General features: G+C 38.1%; 2 protein-coding genes across 2 annotated transcripts in view; both read left to right on the top strand.

Moving 5' to 3' along the window:
- The first annotated feature begins 6,937 nt into the window (after positions 1–6,937).
- Positions 6,938–12,861, top strand: LOC146699348 (cysteine-rich venom protein). Its single transcript, XM_085472743.1, has 8 exons — positions 6,938–7,244; positions 7,502–7,570; positions 8,380–8,480; positions 9,244–9,334; positions 10,229–10,371; positions 11,944–12,032; positions 12,349–12,431; positions 12,524–12,861. The coding sequence occupies exons 1-8, from the start codon at positions 7,178–7,180 to the stop codon at positions 12,658–12,660; spliced, it is 780 nt and encodes a 259-aa protein (XP_085328869.1). The 5' UTR covers positions 6,938–7,177; the 3' UTR covers positions 12,661–12,861.
- A 3,549-nt stretch (positions 12,862–16,410) lies between these two features.
- Positions 16,411–21,375, top strand: part of plcl2 (phospholipase C like 2) — a 44,638-nt gene continuing 39,673 nt past the window's right edge. Inside the window, exons 1-2 of the mRNA XM_085472227.1 lie at positions 16,411–16,751; positions 17,155–17,628. Of these exons, the coding sequence (XP_085328353.1) occupies positions 17,377–17,628 (252 nt within the window). The 5' untranslated portion in view covers positions 16,411–16,751; positions 17,155–17,376. The remainder of the gene's footprint in view (positions 16,752–17,154; positions 17,629–21,375) is intronic.

Raw genomic sequence — 21,375 nt, 5'->3', positions numbered from 1 at the left:
GACAGGCTATTGACTTTAATAATGATAGGTTGCTAAAGACTGAAATAAAATCAACTAGAAAAATACATCCTGCCTGTCTTAATTAATCCCCTTAGGATGCTAACATCGTGTAGCATTTATGATGATATTAAAAGTCAAAAGGCCACTTGTTCTACCATACAGGACCTTGAATTTGGTAGGTTTGTCTTCTACCCATGCAACAGCCACTTAGTTTTACCCAATTGTTTAAAAAGCCTATTTTCTCTTACGCATTACACTTCATTTTGAAAAGTGCTCCCAGTTTCAGTGATAAAAGTAACCAGTGTTACTGAGTCCAGAAATTCGTTGTTCTGCATAACAAAGAGAAAAGTAATGCATTAAGCATAAGGGTGATAGCAGCATAATGCCTTTTGTACAGTCAAACATGCAATGAAGAACTGACAAAAAAGATTGTGGTATGCTGTAAGAAATGTTGCTCCAAGATAACATTTCTACTTTGCCTATGTATATATGGAACTCCAATATGGAACTCCAAAGTGTTCAAAATTAAATAAATAAATAGGTCAAGATGAAATAAATAACTATGTGAATAAATAAGACACAGATATGTAATGTGAGAATGATATTGTGAAATCATGGAACACATTTTGAAAACAATGCTCATTATTGTGAAATATATTGCATTCTGCTATATAAATTTACTTATTATTGTGAAATATTATTTCATGGTCATTATTTTTCACAATAACAGAGATTATTCCTGAGGCATTTTATTTATTTCCAGCCGTTTTTAGTCCAAAATGACCTTTTTTCAAAGTCAGTCTTTATTTCAAAATCCCGTTTTTCCCGATGGCCTATTTATTTCATAATGCGACTTTTCAGCAGAATGACTTTGTCTGTCAATCAATGTAAGTGGGCTGGACCTTTGCACCTATTGGCTTATCGTTTACCATCGACTAGTTTTCCTGGATACCGGCTCCGCGGACGGCTGCTACAGCTAGCAACAGCGTGCTAGGTCAAAAGTCACGGAGGATGGCGGACTGGTGTGAACTTCAGCCAGTTCTGCTCATTTAAGCAAATCAGAGAGGGATCATTTACCTGTAGATACTGTTTTGAGTCGTTTAGATGTTTCTGAAATGTCTGGATGATAATTGCTCTTCAAAATCTTAGCATCGATGACAGCATTGTCGAAGGTTTAAGAGCAATTCAGCACCGTGTTCGTTTGGAATACGCCGAGGAAGAACAGTCTTCAAATGTTGGCCGTCCACGTCTAGAAATCCCGGTGCAGCACTCAGGACTTTAGTGCTGTCCGGGATAACCGTCGGGGTAATTGCCGATACATTTTCTGTGTCTCCGAGCACAATTAGGAGGAAAATGACGGAGGAAGGTCTAAGGTAAGTTTATGCTGTAATTGAGCACCTGTGTGATTCTGTACACAGCATTGTTTAGGTGTTGACCTTAATTATGACGTTTGACAATGAATTATTATCGCTTACTTTTTTTTGTTACTGTCTAAAGTGGGGCGTAGCTGCTAAAGCGATAGCTTTAGCCGTAGCTGGCTAAAGCTATCGGCGCCATCTCGGCGTTGAGACACGTTTAGCAGTGTTAGCTGTTAGTGTGTTAACTCGGAGACTGGGGTCAGTGGAGCCTGTAGGAACCTTTTACACAGAGAGTAGACCCACCAGCTTTCCACAGTCTACTTACTTATCACATCTTGTTAGACAACAGGGTCATTAGTGCTTTAAATAGTACATAGTTGAATGTTTCATTGCTGTTTGCAGTTGATTGTTCTCTGATAATGCATAACAAGGTTGATGTTAAATAGCGAGTTTATTGAAATGGTTTTGTCTATTTCAGCAGCATTATAGATATACTTTCTCTGGTGTCTTCGGCAAAGCTAAAACAAGAATACATTTACATCCTTGGTTCTTTCAGCATTAATTGGAAAACTTTGAGATTTGCTGTGTGTCTCCCAAGCCATTCTTTTTTTATCCCACCTGTCAGGTATAGATGGCAATACTTTAAACAAAGTTAAATTTGTTATACCTGAAGAGAACCAATCCTGACCTAGAATGGGTGAATGAATAATTAGTTGGTAGCCAATGCCTAAGCAACTCACATAGGCCCTGGCAGACTCAATAAGTCCATCTAGGAACAGCTGCAGGAAACACCTCTTCAGTTTAGATTTAAAACATGTGCATGCTCTTTCAGGTTGATGAGGATTATGGTGTGGACTGGACAGGACAACATAATCGCCGCCCATCAAATGAGATCACCATTCCTGAGATTCAGCTCCCAGATGCACTGAATGAACAAGACCCTGCTGTGCTACCAATACTTCAAAATCACTTGTAGAAAGACATTATTACATTTAATCAGTTTCTATGTCAGGAGGATTTTTTTTTTTTTTTTTTTTAATTTCTACAGCTTTGTAGCTAATACTGACTCAAAACAGCATAACCAATTTCATTTTCAACAAAACAGTGAGTGGCTATAAAACAGGATTTGTTTTATACAGCTGTCACTTTAATGATATTCATTTCTTGGTTGGATATACAGTACATGTCAACTCTGAGCAGATTTAATACAATGAACACAGTAGAGTAGTGTAACATCTTAATTCAAATAATTTTTTCTAGAAATTTTTTTTGTATCAGTAGCGAGTATAAACAAAACATATTGTGTAATTTATAATGTACAGTGAACAACTGATTTTGATATCTGAACTCTTCATCAGTTTATATTAAAAAAGCCAAATGCACACCTGTAGTGTGTATTTTTCACTGTCAAGTGTATTAAAAAGAACTAGAACTCACTAGATTGTCCGTTTCTTTGAACACTGAGTACAGTAATGTGATGCAAGAAATAAGAAATGGTCTAATTTTACCATGTGGTTATGGAATCAATCGTAAACCAGACCAAAACCTGAGTCAGTAGAGTTGAGACACACCTGAATGTCCATTAGAAATGACTCATAGGTACAGTAGTGTGCAGGAAGACGTAGTACTTCAAAATAGGGCTGGGCCATATTATACCGTTCACGGTAATACCGGTATAATGTTAGGCAACGATAGGAAAATGAAATATCGCGATAGAATATGAGTAAAACGCGCATGCGCAGTGCCTTTGTTTTCATACGCACATGGCCGGTTGTTGAGTGAAACAAAAGAACCAGAATTGGTTTGTAAAAATGGTGCAACTTCAGTGATGTGGAACTGGTTTGGTGTTTGTCCGTCAGATACACGACAAAGCACATTTTTTTGCAGAACATGCAAGCGGCCGTCGTATTTGTCGGACTAAGATGCTCTTAAATCTGGGAATAATCTGGGTCCTAAACTCCGTATGCTTCAGGTCAAACGAACACTGCAGCATCACTGAGAGTTAAAAACTGTCTAAATTCTTTCATCTTTAATAAAACGATCAGCATTGCTGCTTTACCAGGTGTAACTATAAAGTTTAACTTCCAGGCATCCATGAAAACAAAAGTTATTACATTTAACGGAGTTAGAAGTTAGCAGGAAGCTAGCGGAAGTTAGCTCGCTAGTTTCGCTAGTTACCTAAGCATGATATTGCATGTTCTGACTGAGAGATTTCTGAAAAAATTCAAACGTACAGCTCTGCTATCACTTCCAACATAAATGAAGACAGGAAACTAAACAGCAGTGACGTTTGTAGGGTTACTGAAGTTGGGCTAGCTGGTATATAATGATGTGCTACGTGATCGCTAGCGACACAGCTATGTTAGCATAACATAAACAGTGAAGCTGGAGGACGAACACTAACACTTTTCCACTTATAAAAGTTAACGTTCCTGATAGTTAGAGACAAATGCAATCGCATGGCAGGATGCTGTAAATGGACCAAACTTCAGTCAGGAGAACAACTGAGATAATCCATCCACAATACGAGGTTAGTCATTAATATACTGCAACAACATGGGAATAGAGCAGCTACCAGAGAATTCAACATTAATGAATCAATGGTACAGAAGTGGAGGAAGCAAGAAGAATGAGTTGAATAAAGTTTGATTTATCTGACTGCTTTGTTTCGCTTAATGTGCCTTATAATCCCGTGCACCTTATGGTCCGAAAAATACCTACTGCACACTGCAGTTTAATGTTGCAAAGCACCTCTTTTTAACTTCAGTGGATATTATACATGGTTATGCTCAGGATATGTCAGCCCATTTCTACTGGAAATGCCTTTTGGTTAAACTTTCAGCAAGGAATTTGCATTTGCACTGTTACATTTTTATAAAGCTTTAATGAACATAAAAACCAGCTTCTTGTTTAAGTGAAAATAAATGGAAGGTTGTCTTTTTGCGCTAGTAATGTTGTGGAGTTGTATTTTGTCTTGCATCAATTATATCGTCAGTTATATCGTTATCGCAAATTTTCAAATATATATCGTGATAAATATTTTTGGCCATATCGCCCTGCTCTACTTCAAAACCGGTGGAAGACTTTGGAAGATTGCTGTTGACCACTTCCACAGTCATTTCTCGGCAAGACTTCCCATCCTGTCCAAAACTTGATGAGGGCTTTTTGTTGTGCACAAGACGCTGCAACAGAAGATTGTTTTAAACTATAATGACATCCTATATTCATTATTTTGAATCTTTTATAGAGAAATACCATAAAAGATGACCACTTACATACAGGGCACCAGACATTTTTGCCCCACTCAAATTGCTGTTGTAGCTTTTATAGATATTTTTATGTTAACAAAGCTAAAAGTAGTCTACATACAATTCTAGTGCAACTGATAATGCCACCACTTATGTATTGCATGGAGCAAATAACAAAACAAAATTATACTATAGCGTAGAGCTGGGCGATAGAACGATAACGATATGTATTGCGAAATAACTTTTTCTCAATAGAAAAATTAAACTATTGTGATAGACCTCACCGCTCTTGTCCTTTTATAAAAAAAAATATATATATATCGTGATATGAAAAAATCTCATATCGCCCAGCTCTACTATAGTGTACTTTGTTAATGACCCAAGATCACTGGACTGTATGTAATTTTCCAAAGTATAATCAGAGAAAACCAATGGCAAAATACCTATCGCAGCAGACTTACCATTTTCAATGAAGGACCGAAGGTAACCTGCCACTCTGCATTTATCCTCGAGAGCATTCCTCTTCTTCCTCATCTTCATCTTCTGTGGCAGGCCACAGTCATTTTATAGCTTTACTTATCTTGTAGTCTTAAGAGCATCAGCAACATTAGGTGTATTTTTATTAAATGTAACCCAGCTGTTCAACTAACCCAAGCATACAAAACAGTATATTGGTGTTTTGTGTCAACAATTAATGTTCATCCTTCATAAATTAACCAAATACCTTTACTATTCAGATGTTAAAAGATGTGACCTGACCTTACCTCACAACAGGGAGCAGTCTCTGATTCCCTTGGTAAGAAAAGAGGAATGATGTCTGATCTTTCTGTCAGAAGCGGCCATACCATGGTTTCCTTAAGCCCTTTCCTCAGCTGCTTGACTTGACGACTTGTTTGTGTTATGACCTACAACGGTGAGACCAAACCAAAACTGAAGTTGGAGTCTGTAAAGTGACACACACTTTAAATGTTAAATATTTAAAGAACATCCACTGTACTAGTAAAAGCATTTTCAAATTATACCCACTTACAAAATCACTACGTTGAACTAAAATTGCTTTCTTTTCTTTCACATAGATTACTTGTCTTCCATATTAGCACAGAAGATAAGCCACTTTAAAACAGTCATGAATAACTATTACCTACAACAATGTAAATAGTAATACAGACATTAACCCAGAAGACAATTATTTTCTCTTACCTAATTTATAGAATTCTTTGCTATGATAAAAAACAGTATTAAAAAAAATCTGTGACTAAACTGTTTAAAAAGCTCATTTTTGCCAGACAGACAGACTAACCAAGCAATAATAACATATCGTTACTTACCCTGAACAGCGTTTCGTGGAGTGGAGCTAGCTGTGATAGCGTTAGCATTTGCTAACGTTAACACTGTGCGGTTGTGATGAGAACTTGGACCAGGGACCACTTCATCTCCAGTACACTGCTGCAATACTCAGACTGAGGTGAAGACGTTCAATCTAAGCGGTTAGCAAGTTCTTTGAGTAACTCAGAAACGGACTTGTTTCCTGCAGCCATGCCCTTCACAAGAATTGATACACCTGTAACGTTATTCGCGCCCAGTGTTTTGCATTTGTCGGTGCCTTAAGTTTATTTTGAGCTGCATACTGCCGCCAGCTGCATAGGAGACGCATTGCACCATTAAACCTAAATCGACAATTCATGTGCTATTACTTATGTCTGAGTAAAGGAGCAACCAATCACACAACTGGCTCCGCCCTGTCTCTCTTGATTGACAGACAAAGTCATTCTGCTGAAAAGTCGCATTATGAAATAAATAGACCATCGGGAAAAACGGGATTTTGAAATAAAGACTGACTTTGAAAAAAGGTCATTTTGGAATAAAAACGGCTGGAAATAAATAAAATGCCTCAGGAATAATCTCTGTTATTGTGAAAAATAATGACCATGAAATAATATTTCACAATAATAAGTAAATTTATATAGCAGAATGTAATATATTTCACAATAATGAGCATTGTTTTCAAAATGTGTTCCATGATTTCACAATATCATTCTCACATTACATATCTGTGTCTTATTTATTCACATAGTTATTTATTTCATCTTGACCTATTTATTTATTTAATTTTGAACACTTTGGAGTTCCATATTTGTCACTTGTAGTTTTGGGTTAAAATAATATCATTGTGAATTGTACAACTGAATTTGCCTTAATGATCTGCTGGTTCCCACTCCTGCATGCCGTTGTGAATTAATCTTTTAATGTATTGCATTTTGTGCAAGTGCAAGTTATGGGCACCTCTTTAGCCCACCCAAGCTGTACAGCTTTAATCCTTTTTTATATAAAAGCATACAACTTTATCTTCTAATCCATCAGTATCAGTATTCCTTATTTGCTTTGACCTCAGAAACCGTTCCACTCTATGCTGTGTAAACACAGGCCAATACATCAGGTAGTCACTAAACCCTCGGGCTTAACAATTCCCCATTTACTCGCAGTCAGGTGTACTCTTATGAAGAAAGGGCCCCTTTAATGCAATGTGACAGACTTGTCTTTGTACAATATCCACTGTACTGAGCACTTGACATGGATCTATATAAGGAGGCAGAGGAAAGTGCCAACTCACCTCATCGTCCTGAGGACTTAGGAGCAGGTATGTAAGATCTAAGCATTTTTATAGTTTCTGTTATATATCATATAACCAAAGCTATAGCATAGATAGATAGATAGATAGATAGATAGATAGATAGATAGATAAACACAGATTTGTTTTGGAAGAAATATCTTACTTATTTCATGGATGAATGGCAAGCTACAAAAACTACACAGAAATTAAAAATGGCAACAATGTTTAAAAGCATCATGGATAAAAAGAAAAAAATGATTTTTGTTTTGTTTTCTTGTTCTCAGAGAAAATGCTAGCATTCCTCATTTACATCGTGGCAGTGCATCAGGTGCACTCAGCATGTGTTTTGGTGAGTAGAAGTGCAAAGCTTTCTTCTCTACTACACAGTAATGTCACCTATGTTATCATATGCTGCAAGAATTTTGCATGGGCTGAAAAGTGTATATTTTAGAATTTAAAACCTCTTTTTTGTTCTGTGAGTCCTCAGCAGAGTTTAGACTAAAATATTCTTTATTTTCATTCACTTGGTACTGTTGAATTAAGTTTTTCATGCAAGACAAATGATGCACAAGGATACAGTTCTCCACTATTAGTCATATTTTGGGGGACAACTGGGACTCAAAGGTTTTATAGTGTTAATTGTCTATAAACTTCCCTGACAGAGCAGTGAATGAAACTGATAAAAAAAGAAACAAATAACAGCATTAAAATAGCTACAAGTAGAATTAGCATTTTTAGTCTGTTTCATTTATGAGAAATTAACTTGAATTTTCTTTTCATTTTCAAATGCTACCTTCCATGGTGTGTCCACAGCCAGGTAAGCGCTGTGAAAAATGCATTAGGCATGTTTGCAAAAGTATTTTATTTTAATCATCATCTGAAACTGTGCCAGTAAGTCTCCCAGTAAGATTAATGCATTTGGCCCAGTTCTCTCTGTGTACTCTTTTTGTATGTCGAGTCATTTTAGAGCAATTAAACCAGGATATGTTTGTGAGTCATATCATGGATATTAAACCACGGGAGTAAATACCACTCCTTATTATGTCTGTAATCCGGTGTTTACACATTGATTTTTAATGTCTGTGTGTGTGTGTGTGTGTGTGTGTGTGTGTGTGTGTGTGTGTGTGTGTGTGTGTGTGTGTGTGCGCACGCGCTCCTGCAGGCGTTTGCCCACAAAATGCAATGGTTCAGGCTGAGATCGTAGACGTGCACAATGCGTTCAGGAGAGCGGTTCAGCCTTCGGCGTCTGACATGCTGATAATGGTCAGTCGTGCTTTCAACTCTAACAGTAAATGTGGCTCCACAAGTGTTTACTCACAATCCTCAGCATTTGTTTTCCCTCCTTCCCTGTAGGAGGGAGAAAAATGATAAAGTGGGAGAGGTTTACTGCACCTCACCCACAGTCCTGTAAATCATAAAAGCCGGACTGTATAGTTTAATGATAAGGAGGTGACTCAATCCTAACTTCCAGTTTTTATCCAGTTCTTTCCAGTTCTATTCAAGCAACTCGGATTGTATGCAAATGTATTGAAGCTGTTTGACATATTCAAATACATTAGACAATTTTATTTCATGGATAGATTTAATCAGTCTAAAATATGATTTATATATTAATCACATGTGATGTTTCTTTTATTAAAGCATATTCAGTGTAGGAAATCAAGCCAGAAGTTCTGAAAGCAGGAGAATAAAGCTGTTTCATGTCCTTGCCAAACGAGCTGGGTGCAGAGGTGTGAGGCTTTAGCAGAGAAGTAAAAAGAAAAATTGCACGTTTGCGTTGGAACTTTTGGTAGAATAGCAAACTGGCTTGTGTCAAATAGCAAGGGCACTTCAGTTAAAGCCATTTCATATTTGAAGCATTAGAATAGGATGTATTTTCTAACTTTGCATTCTTAGTTCACCAATTTTTCCAGGCACAAATGGGCTGCTTTTCAGCACAAATCTAACCAGAGAATGACTTTTTTTTCTTAGGGATTGTTGGTGTATGTTCAAAATATAATGGGGTTTTTTTCTTTTTCTTTTATAGAGCTATAGTGAGGAGGTAGCAGCCAGTGCTCAGGCTTGGGTTGATCAGTGTACTCTGGATCATGGAGCACCCAGCACCCGCCTGCTCAATGGTATATGTCTCTTCCCTTTATTCCTTCTGTTTCTTTCTTTCTTTTTCTTTGTTACCTTGCACCACATCTCCATATCTGAATCTGACTCAATTTAAAGGTTCCCTCTGAACTGAGCAAACCTGTGATTGATGGTCAGAATCACAGTGAACTTTATCTTATCTTCAGTCTTAATACCTTCTTTTAATAACAAATTACACAGAGTAGAATATATTATCTACGAGGAGATAATGATCTATAGGCTTTTAATGAACCCTGTTTTACTAAAAATTAAATCTACTGTCATGGTCCTGGGTCGGTGACCCAGCGCTTTGAGTTTATGATTATTATTTTCTAGTTTATTCTGATTTTGTATTAGTTCTTGGGGTTTGGTTGTCGTGTTTATTTTCCCTACCTGTGTCTCCCTCTGTGCTCTGTACGGGTCCCTGAGTTTTGTGTTGTAAAACAGTCTGTGTGTTTCCTGTTTTACTTTGTAGGTCTGTGTCTCGTTATGCCCATTAGTTCCAGCTGTGTCCCCTCCTGTGTGCCTTTTCCTGATTACCTGGTGTGCGTATTTATAGTTTGTGCCTGCCTGTGCTTCTTGTCGCGTCGTCTGTGTTTCTCTGTGAATCTTCTGTGTACTCAGCATTATTCCATGTTTCACCGTGTCTCTCTGCTCCTCGCCCCGTGTCCTCCTTTTGTGTTAGTTTTCCCAGTTTAGGTTTATGTTTCGGTTCTGCCCGCTTCTTGGTTATTACTCACTTGCACCTCCACCTCTGGCTGCTATTTGGATCCTCCTTCTCACCTCCACACGACTGCCGCCCCAGCCGTGACATCTACTGTGACATGAAAACGAAAGCCTGCATTTGTAGATCCTAATAAATAATCAGTGCTGCCATGTTTCCCACTGTCAAAAAGGATATCACTTGGGCGAGAATCTGTTCTATTCATCTTCTCTTAAGTCGTGGACTGATGTCATCAATGCGTGGCATAGTGAGGTAGAACACTACAATTACCCCACTGGATCCACCAATGGAAAATCTATTGGTCACTATACACAGGTAACAACAGCTTATACAGAAAGGTTTCTGCTTTCTTTTACCTGTTTGATAGCTGCTTCTTTTTATTAACCCATTAAAGCCAAGTGCATCATAATTTGATTACATGACTCTTTGTGAGTTTTTAAGACTTCTTCATCATCAGTGTGATTTATTTCCTCCCCAAAAAACTGAAATAAGTTGCATGGTACATCGAAAGGAATAAATTGCAAAAAGAATGGCTGATGTAGCAAATATGATACAAATTAAAACTCATATATGCAAATTAATATCACGTATTTTTATTCACCAGACGCTTCCGTAAACACAACATTTTTAATGAGACCTTTTTTGGCAATGGATTAGTGATTGAGACTTTAATGGGTTAACTGTGGATCAAATGACAAATGAAACGACTTTGTTCATTTCATACAGCTTTTCAGCATCTTTGGGGTTGTTGTTTTCTCCATTTATTACTGTCTTGCTTCAGTCTTACAGATCTTTGCTCAGCAAAACATTCACACAATAACAAAGTGAATACATACCCAAAAGAGCGTGAATCTTAAGCTTGCAGTGATCAGGTGGCCAAACAACACAACTCCAACTGAGTGAACATATTATTCTTGAACTGAACTAATATAAGCTTATCTAAGAAAAGTTACTCCCGAAAGTACATCACAGAGCATTTTAACACCAGGGATGCCTTTTGTTCTCAAGTAGCCTCAGTTCTTGGTAGCTGCTTAATGATTTTGATCTACACTGACAATAGTATGCGGTAATAATATAGTGATATCTGCAGCTTTGTCAGATAGACATTTATATTGTGAATCACCCACTAAGGTCGACTCGACACATTAATAAAGTCTGTCCGACACGTTTGCTGTTTGCCATGAAGCATTATCATGCTGCAAGAAACATTTTTGCACCACTTTGAGTAAACTACAGACAGTTATGATGAAAATCCCAAAGGTCAGCCCCTTCAGAAATGACGCACTTAACTACTGCCTAATGACTGGCTGATCGAAGCGCTACATGAGAACTCTGGCTCACATTATGCAAAATACATGAATTAAGTAGAAAGTGCAGACAGTGATAAGAGAAGTCCAAATGATTAAGTACAAAAATTCCTTCTAGTTTTATCGTTGTTGAATAAAAGTATAATGTTGCTATCTGAGCTGCAGGATGCTTTTGATGTCATGACGAAGGACTCTGTTTGTGTCTTTCTCATTACTAAGTATTCATTTTATGGTGGATTGTATGTTCAAGACGAGTGGCCCTTCCTGCTTTCAAAAAGAGAATCCAAACCTATTTAGAAAAATGAAATTTTTATATTTCAAAAAGCAGTTGTTTAATCACTTTTAAACAGGCACTGCGTTTTTAGGAAGATAAATTTGTCTCTTTTAACTAAAACAAATGTAGTGCTTTAAATACAAATTAACTTGCAGAGTGTAGTGCCCAAATGTTTCCAGGCAGTCAAGAATTAGCAATGTTAAAACAGGACAAACATAAATGACTTATGTTCATATTTGAGCAGTCAGTAGCTATTTCAACACTGGAGTATCTCTAAAACCAACGGCTTTATGTTTTTCTCATCAGGTCATATGGAACAGCTCATACAAAGTTGGCTGTGGAGCAACGCTGTGCCCTAACAACATCTATTACTATGGCTGCCATTATTATCGCGCGTAGGTGACACCTTTCACACCCGTAAAGCCTACAGTGGCTTTATTTTACATGTCACTTTGTTAGCAATCTTAACAGCAATGGAAATAAATTGAAGTTTGAGGGTGGAGCACACTTTGTATCTTTATCTTTATTTCAGACATATACAGAAAAAACGATATATGCAAGTACACATACTTGCATTTACATGTACAAATATCAATATATATGTAAATACAGACATATGTGCTCAGACAAAACGAAAAATAGAGTCTAAATTACATGAAATTACAATTATTAAGCCTGAAATAATTGTAATAAACTGTTTTTATTTAACAGAGGAAACTTCAGGCGATGGGCGCCTTACACACCGGGATCTCCATGTGGCTCCTGTCCTAACAACTGTGTGGACAAACTCTGCAGTAAGTAAATGTGGTGTTTAATTACTGGGCAGGTAAAATGTGTTGCTGATAATGAAGACAATGAGCTAATCATTGCTTTACTTTATTTTTAGACAACCCCTGTCCATATATAGACCATTACATCAACTGTCCAATCTTGAAAAACACCACTGGATGCAGTAATGAGCTGGTGAAGGCTTGGTGCCCTGCTTCATGCACATGCACCACCGAGATCATTCCAATAGGCTAAAGGCTAAACTGTTGAGTCTGCAAACTGAGCTTCAGCCCAGTACTGTTCACATGTTCTTTGTTGGCTCTCTGTCTGTAACATGAGATAAGATACCAATGACATATGAAAGAGAACATGGAAAATAAATAAATACAGACAAATCTGTTCTATTGTCTGGAGACATTTCTTTAACACTTCACCTTTAATCAAAGACACTGCAGATTGTGGACAGACAGTCATAATGAATCGCAGTATTTTGTCGGAACAAACATAAAGTGTTATTGTTAATCCAATGATGCTGGCAGCACCAGATGGTGCATTTAAATATTGACTCAGCACATACTGATACAATAAGTATTAGTACATTAAAAATAGCATATTCTGCATATGCTGAAGTTCAACTGTCTTTAAATGACTGAATATGAACAGTCTTCAGTAAATTGATCCCATATGTAACAGTCATCAGAGCTTTATTATATTTACATACACATATTTATTGAGTTTACATTAATATGCAATATGCTCATGCCTTCACATTCATTTTTATTGTAAAATGTAATGAAAGTCAGCAGAGAATTTCCCACGGTTAAAGATGACACTGCAATATCAAGAAGTTTAAAAAGCTGCAAAAATGACATTTTTCTCATTAACTAGTGATGACCTAAAACAAACAATTAAACAAACAATCAATAAAGCAAAGAAACTAAATGAAATACTGAACACACACTCAATAATAAGGATACAGTAAAAATCAATTTCCAAATGTATGAATAAATATTAATTAAAAAAATACTGAATGTACCCGACTGTTTTGTTTCTTATACTAAGGAGAAAATTGGTTAAAAACAAATAGTTAACTACAAATAGTAGCTCTTGTCAAGGGGACAACGGTAGCATCTTACATGGTACCACAGAGAACTGTTTGGAGGCACCACCAAAAAAGCTTTAAGCCGAACCACAGCCGAAGGAAAATCACCGACAACTAAACTGTTTTACACACTTGTGCAAAAAGACCACGTTGAAAAAGGAAAATGCTCTTTTATATTTAAAACATAACAGCATGGGTAGACGTTTTGTTTTTATTATTATTATAAGTGTTTTGTAATGCAAACGCGAATGGTCACAGGACAAGTCAGAACAAACTTTGCCCTGCACAAAAAAAGACAGTGTACCATTATAAGTCAGCAGATGTCTCTGTTGTACAACTCACCCCACCTCCTGCTTTTGTATTTCACAACACTCGCTTTGGCTGCTTTCATCTGAGGCAGTGGACTATGAACAAAGCCTACTAAACCATGTAAAATAACATTAAGCCTCATCACTCACTCTGTGTGTCTTTTTGTAAAGGAGGGTATGAATTTAGGCTCTATGAATTACATTTAAGGTCTGTGTTGACTATGCATGACTAATATTTTAAATCGCTTAATCATCCCTCCTAAAACCCGATTACTTTCTTTCAAAGAGTAGTTACTGTGAGAATATTTTCACAAGAAATCTGACGCAATAGTGCAATGAGACTGTTATGTAGGAAGAGCCGTTACTTCACCTTTCAGATTAGTACATCTTCCGAGCACCGTCCGTATAAATACAAGGAAATTAGACATAATGTGAGCTGTTTTTGATTCATCATAAATACCACTCAGATGGACAACAACAACATTAGTCATTCAGAACATGTCCTACAGTCATGCAGAGAAAGCAGTTTATATTTCAAAGCATTAATCTGTTTACTTTCAAAAGTAAGTGTAGAGTCAACCCTGCCAGGTCATTGTTAGAAAACAGCATTCCCTGCTGTAGAAAGGCTTTCCATGGAACGTTGTCTTTGCTCTTCCTAAAAGCAGCTTGACAATATTTTGGTTATCCATCTATTTCCTGTATCTTCAAGGACTTCCTGTATGTGAAACTGATGAATAAAACTGTGAGATTAATGACATTTGCCCAAGAATCTTTTGTGTGCACTTGCTTCTTGCTGCTGTTGACTTTTATTTTGTTTCGTGTTGTTTACTTTCTTTTTATGCATTATTCACAGATGATGCTTGAAAAGAAGATAACATGATACAGAAATATATAATAAAATTAAAGAAAAAGAAAGCAGAACTACACCAGCAAGACTTATTTATGTTTTTTGGTGGGGTTTTTTGTATTATCCTTGTTAAATGTTGTAGGTAGAATGAATGGTGACTGGAACAGTATAACTACAGGGCTTATTTTCTCACTTGATAAGTGAAAATGAGCTCTAACTGTTAAACCACATTATCAAAATTGCATTTTCTCATTGCTCTGACATGACCTAAGCGATGTAAGCATGAAAAATGCATTTGACCCCAAAACACCTCTACAATTCACACTGAGCCCCTTCCCAGGTGGTTGGACCTACTCTAGCACATAGTTCCCCGGGTATGACATAACACGAAACACTTGCCCAATGAAGGTGGCCGTTGTGCTATTACAATAATCAGCTACGTTCACTCACAAGGGAGTTTCTGTGAAAGTGAGGAAAACCAACTTTACATTGTCTTAATTCCCTGTGACGAAAATGAAAACACAAATGCACTGTGTCATCCACATTCCATGTAAGACACAAATTATTCGACATAATGATTATCGTGGCTGAAACGATGATAAAAGTTCTGTTCCAATCATCCAAATGTTACCATAAAAAGAGGATTTGGGTTGGTTTGCACTGCATGCATGGTATGTTGTGTCTCCTTGGAATACGTTGTAACCTTTATTTTAGCTCAGACAGATAGGTAACATCCAACATTTATATCCATTTATGGCTGAAAAGTTTATACAAACCTGGAATTGAAATGCTGTTCAGTCACCCTTAGTTTACTCTCTGTATGTTCTTGGTGACTTTGTGGTGCTGTTGGTTTTGTGGCCTTTTTGCACGTACTTTTGCTTTGACTTATGTGACATAAGTCAGCAAGAAAACACTTAAACTATGTGAGAGTAATGTGAAAGGCATGTGGGTATTTTACAGTGTGTGGCACGCAGCCTTGTTTGCTATGTAGAAAAGTGAAAGTAATTGATGTGTGTGTGTGGGTCTAATATTTCCTGGTAGTCTACAGCACGGATTTCTAACTTATTTTAGTCAAAGTGCAACCTAATTTCAGCTTAAGTGGGTAAGCTCAGTAAAAACATTCTGTAATTGTTTATATTTAATCATTTAATAAGTAAATATTATTACACGTCCAAATATTCTCTTCTGGACATGAAGTAAAACTTTGAGAACTATTCAGCTCAGCCACAGGTAAGGTTTTTAAAAATTTTGCTCACATTTTTAAAAACCTTAAAAACCATTAAAAACCACATTTCTATAACTTTAAAACAAGGGGTATTACTTCGTACTTAATCATTTTTCTTATTTCCTGAGAGTAATTTATAACACTAATGATGAGCAGGTGAGGTCTTTTGAGATAAATAAGTGTGATTTCGTTGGCTGTACATGTACATTATATTTTACAGATCACACCGTAAAGTAATAAAACATTGAAAACATATTTGACACCTTTAAGAATTAAATCACTGGACTAGATCTATAAATACGTTCTGTATCTTTCAGTTTCAGCACCACCACAAAAGGACCGGTGGTACATGTTATTGATTAACAGGAGTAATTAAGGTTTATTCTGCAATTTTTACACTTTGCCAAACCATCAAGTGGACCAAACGGGACCCTGTGGCGGACCGGTACGAGCCCGCAGGCCGTATGTTTGGCAGCCCTTGTCTATGGGTTTGATTGACAGCTCGGCCTGTTTCTCCTGCTGCGCGTTCACGAGACATACACAACTTTGTTCCATGGAGACTACTGTATGCGCGTGATTTAACGGGAAATCAACGTTTTCGTTTCTTTCTCATTTTTCTTTTAAGAAAACGTAATAACCGCTGAAGTCTGACCTGAAAAAAAATTCAGGGGAAGCATTTCTCTCCTTCCTTTTTAGGGTTTTAGTTGGCTGGGAAAACTAACTTCAAACAGCTAGCAGGCGAGTGGAGTTAGCTGTAGCTAAGCTAAGCGCTGCTCGGCACACAGTAGTGAAAGACAGCCAAGGGTGCTGTGCTCAAAGAAGACGGGTCATTCATGGATAGTGTGGGACCAGGCGCTTTAAAAGGCAAGTACACAAAACCGACGAGCGTCACATGAAGCTAATCGTGACTTTAGTGGAGACGTTAATTGACCTGATAAGTTTCTGTTAACGTTATTTACCTTAACGACCACCGGTACGCTGGTGTGGGGGGGGTTGTTATTATTGTTATTACAGTTAAATGGACCGTAATGGAGTCGCTGTGTGTGCGAACTTGTGCAGAAATGCACAAGAAAGCATGCACATAAATGGGGAAAAACCGGCTGTATTTGCTGCATTTGTGATGACAGCCTGTAGTGATTGCAAGTTAACATCCGCTTTCAGCGCACTGCTGAACGCCTTCTGTACAAAAGCTGCCACTGTTCACGTTGCTGTTGTTACTACTGTCATGCTGCCTAATTATGCTAATCGCTGTGGTTTCTCTCCACAGAGCACAATGCACGGAGAAAACCCCTCTCTCTGTAGGAACCTGTCAGCTATCTGCACCGAGAGATGATACGGCGTGATTTGGTGTAAATGTTACATCGAGGCAATAGGCCAGGCAGGAAATTGGGAGTACGGCTGAAACATACGGCTTTGTTACCCAGCAGCTCGTCAGCTTGTGTGTGTGTGTGAGAGAGAAAGGGAGCGTGTGTGTGTGCTCGAAGTGCCTATGGCGGAGTTTGAAGAGGACGGCAGCCTGCCTCCATTGAATCCCGACGATACTGCCGTGCCCAGCGACAACGCAGCTGGTAAGACGCATTGCGAAGTGTCGGTCTTGAATGGAGACTGTGGGATATCTGAAAATATGGTCGGCTCGGGATCCCTCGTCGCACCTGGCAGCCAAACCGGGGTGGACAACGCCAACACCTCTGCCGGTCTGGACACCAAATCTGAAATACCACGCAGGAGCAGCATTATCAAGGTAAACACTGAAGTTCAAGCCTCTGTGTTATACCATTCATTCTGGTGAGCCAGTGTGTTGCACATCTACGCAGGACACTGGATGTTGGAAGTTACTGTGCAGTCTCTTCTGTGTACATCTTTGGTTTTGTGCACCATGATTGCTGTGAAATTTTCACACAATATGAGCCAGTAATAGGAAGCACATCCTGTACTTTAAATATAATGTCTATAGCAGAGTGTATGTTGACTTTAGCTTGTATGTCAAGAAATTCTGGCTACTAAAGCACTTGTGCCTGAAGAGCCACGATACAGTTACCAGAAGGGAAGAAACAGACGTTTAGGTGAAGCATGTGGTTCAAAGTAATATGCTGTCTGTGCTAATTTAGGAGGGAAAACTAATGTGTGCAATAACAGAGATTAAATTGGAGAACAACAAATACCCGTAAATGAAAGCTGACTGAGGTAAAGTGGGGATGAGAGAGTGGAAGGGTAATGATAGTAGCTGGTGCTCTTAATAAAATGTTATGCACGACTAAAAATGTTTTATGTTTCCCTAGTGCTGTCTGATTATGGTAGATCAGACAGATTATTGTAATCATAGTAGTTACTCAGTGTCACTTACTGACTTTGGGAGCATCTTTCATTGCTTGAGGTTAAAAACATGTCTTTATAACAATGAACTATCTTGAACTTACTTCAACCAAACATGCCTCAGCTTGGCAGCTAGTGAATTTGGGCTTGCACCAAAGCGCTTCCAAACTTACCTGAAAATCACTAATTACTAATCCTGTTTTATTTTTCAGTACATCTGGTGGTACACAGCAACAACAACAAAAAAGTTGATAGTTAATTCACTGAACCTCATTTTCCAAAATATAAACAAATCGTTTTGCCTCAGTCTGCTGAGGCTGTCAATCAGAGAGGTCTTTTGTGTGTGACTGCTTTAACATTACGAATCATAAAACAGTCAGCTCCTCCAGTGTTGTCAGGATGCATGTCGAGCTACGCCTGACAAGAAGAACATTCCTGCATTGTTTGCGTGGCTTGTTGTAATCAAAAAGTTCTGCACTTCCACTCGTAGAAAACAAAAACCATACCCGATTTGAATTTCTTCATTCTATTCTTTATAGTCGTCTACTTGCGCACCTCTGGTCCACTTCCAACTACCAGCGCTGCCACCGTTTCCAACTGGAAGGAGTTGTAGAGCAGAAAATACCAAAGCCAATCTTCTCAAGCTGTGCAAAGAGCGGCTTGAGAAGGCTGGGTTTGCATTTTCAACCACTTCTCACATTTTATCTGTAAATTCATTTGTAAAGCAACCACTGAATTGTCTGATTAGAAATGATCTGCAACTTATGCACCATAAATCAAATTCATCATGCTGAATTTCTGTGTATGATCGACATGTTTTTGAACCCCCCACCCCCGCCAAAAAAAGAGAAACGTCACTGTTTCCTTAAGGCATGTTTTTTGCCAGAAAAATCCTGCACCTATGCATCAATTTTAAGATTAGTCCTGCACACTGTTATCATAGTATTTATAATGTAGAAGGTAACACGAGAAAATGCTGCTGGGAGAGAGCCATGTGGTCAGCGAGAGTCTGCGAGCAAGACTTAACATGTTCCAGGTGCTGATTCTGAATACTAATATGGCTGCTGAAATGCACAAGTGTGCATGTTTCTGCGAGGTATGCAAATACTAAACATTTGACACATACAGAGGTCTAATCTGCTGGTTCGTAATTTGATTTTGGTTCTCAGTCTAAAGCTTTGTCTTTTGGTTTAGTCACCTCATGGGTGTAGATGTTGTGAATATTGCTTAAGGGTATCAAAGATGATGACACTTCCTCACGTTGCACATTATGTCGAAAGCCCCAAGACATTTTCTTTAGCTAATGTCAGCAGCTCTGTAATGTAAATTTCCCCACTGCTACTGTCGTTGTCACAATGTGAGTCACAAGACTGCACTGGAGATGCTGTCTAGACTGAACAAACTGCTCACTACTCTGTTCTTCACATTATTTATACTGTCTGCCTGGTAAACGTTAACCTAGCAGAGACTCAAAATGGCTCCCAAAAGATCTCAGAAATGTGTGCCTTTTTAATTAAAATGCGTGTTTACGTTTGGCTTCTAGAGGTCAGTAAATTAGCTGTTAGACCAGGGATTTTATTTCCTCAGGGGCCTGCCAGATTTAAAATGCATGAGCCATGTGAGGAATTTATTCAGAGGCACCTATCAGAGAGCAGCGTGCTTTTGAGTGAAGTCTGTGTCCTAATTGTGCATTAACACAAAATGAGCACCCAGTTTTCGATCTGTGATGTTATACCTGAGGAAAGTTCCTCTGCTCTGGATGCAGGGCAGGGTTCAGGTGCTCACATTTTTGCCAACAGGTTCAGCAAGGAGGCAAATTCTTGGAAAATTGCAGCTGCTGAGCTTTGATGTTACCTGATGATTGACGGGGATAATATCGACATCAATCAATGGTGCAAAATTCCAAGTAATCTCTCACTATGCAAGAGTCCGTCTTAGTTCCCGAGAGATCTGAAGGCACGTGTTAAGAAATGCCCTGAATTCAGACACGTTTATTTAAATGTAATAGATATGAAAAGATTTCTGACTTTTTCTCTAAGATATTTTTGATTGAACTGAGAACATTTTGTCCAAGGAGAGGCAGAGATCGATGCTCTTCATGCAACTGTCCAATTTTAGTTAACTGGTCCAGCGATTTCCACATGATGGTGCAGTGCCAGGCTATCCATGCAGATGAGAAATCCTTCTTAAATGCTCAATGACCTAAATTCAATAACCGCCATATCAGATTGTATAACAGTAGCCTTCATGACAAAGCATAATGAAATATGTGAAATGTACCTCAGGTAGTTTGAAATGGTTTTGTGGCATTTCCTTCGCAACACAGTACGCAGATGGATAAATATCTAGTGAATCACAGCAGAGACAACTTACGACAAGTTGGAGACAAAACATATGTTACGGTAGGCCGCCATTAGGAGAAGTCAGTTGGGTAAAAAGATTTGTGTTCATACAGGAAGTGAAAATATTAATCAGCAATGGGTTAAAAAAAATTAAGAGAAAACCCCCACTAACAATAAAGCTAACTAAAGTGGAATTTATCTTCCAAATTTCCCCTTTTTAAAGCTGAAATTATTTAAAAAAACAAAAACAATTTAAGTTGCATACGTAAATGTGTCTGTGAATGGAAAATAAAACTGCAACATGCTAATCATTCACTGTTCCACTTGCGTGATGACTAAACTCTCTCTGAATATCCTGAGGAATACATCCAGTAAATCAAGAATGCAGCAAGCTGTGCCCTTGACTACAAGGAAATCCTTTCTTGCAGGTATTTGTTTTTGTTCCTGATAGGTATGACTGATCAAGTAATGCACTGAGATGTTGGTGGCGAAGGAGTAGGCCAGCGTTTACGAGACGGCTTGTTTCACACAATCACTTCTTGTTAAACTCTTTCTCTGAAGCGATGGGAGGATGTGGTTGGAACATCACCCACCATGGTGTCATAGTAACAGCTTGTAGTACCTCTGTGCTTAACAACTTGACTTCTAGAAAGGTTTCAGTGTCACATAATTAGTGTGGGTGTGTATACATGTGTGTGGTTAAGAGTTACAAGCCAGTGCACATTTAAAGCTGCATGGTTGGGGCCGTTCTTCCTAAATTACATACTGAGTCAAGCCAAAGTCCTTGGGTGACAAAATTACACCATTTGTTGAGCTTTTAATTTGGTGGTTGC

This window comes from Copadichromis virginalis, linkage group LG11 (genome assembly GCF_057382275.1).
Source record: "Copadichromis virginalis isolate Kocher_CV1m ecotype Utaka linkage group LG11, C_Virginalis_male_GT1.1, whole genome shotgun sequence".
Lineage (NCBI taxonomy): Eukaryota > Metazoa > Chordata > Actinopteri > Cichliformes > Cichlidae > Copadichromis > Copadichromis virginalis.
This window is presented reverse-complemented; position numbering and strand designations above follow the sequence as displayed.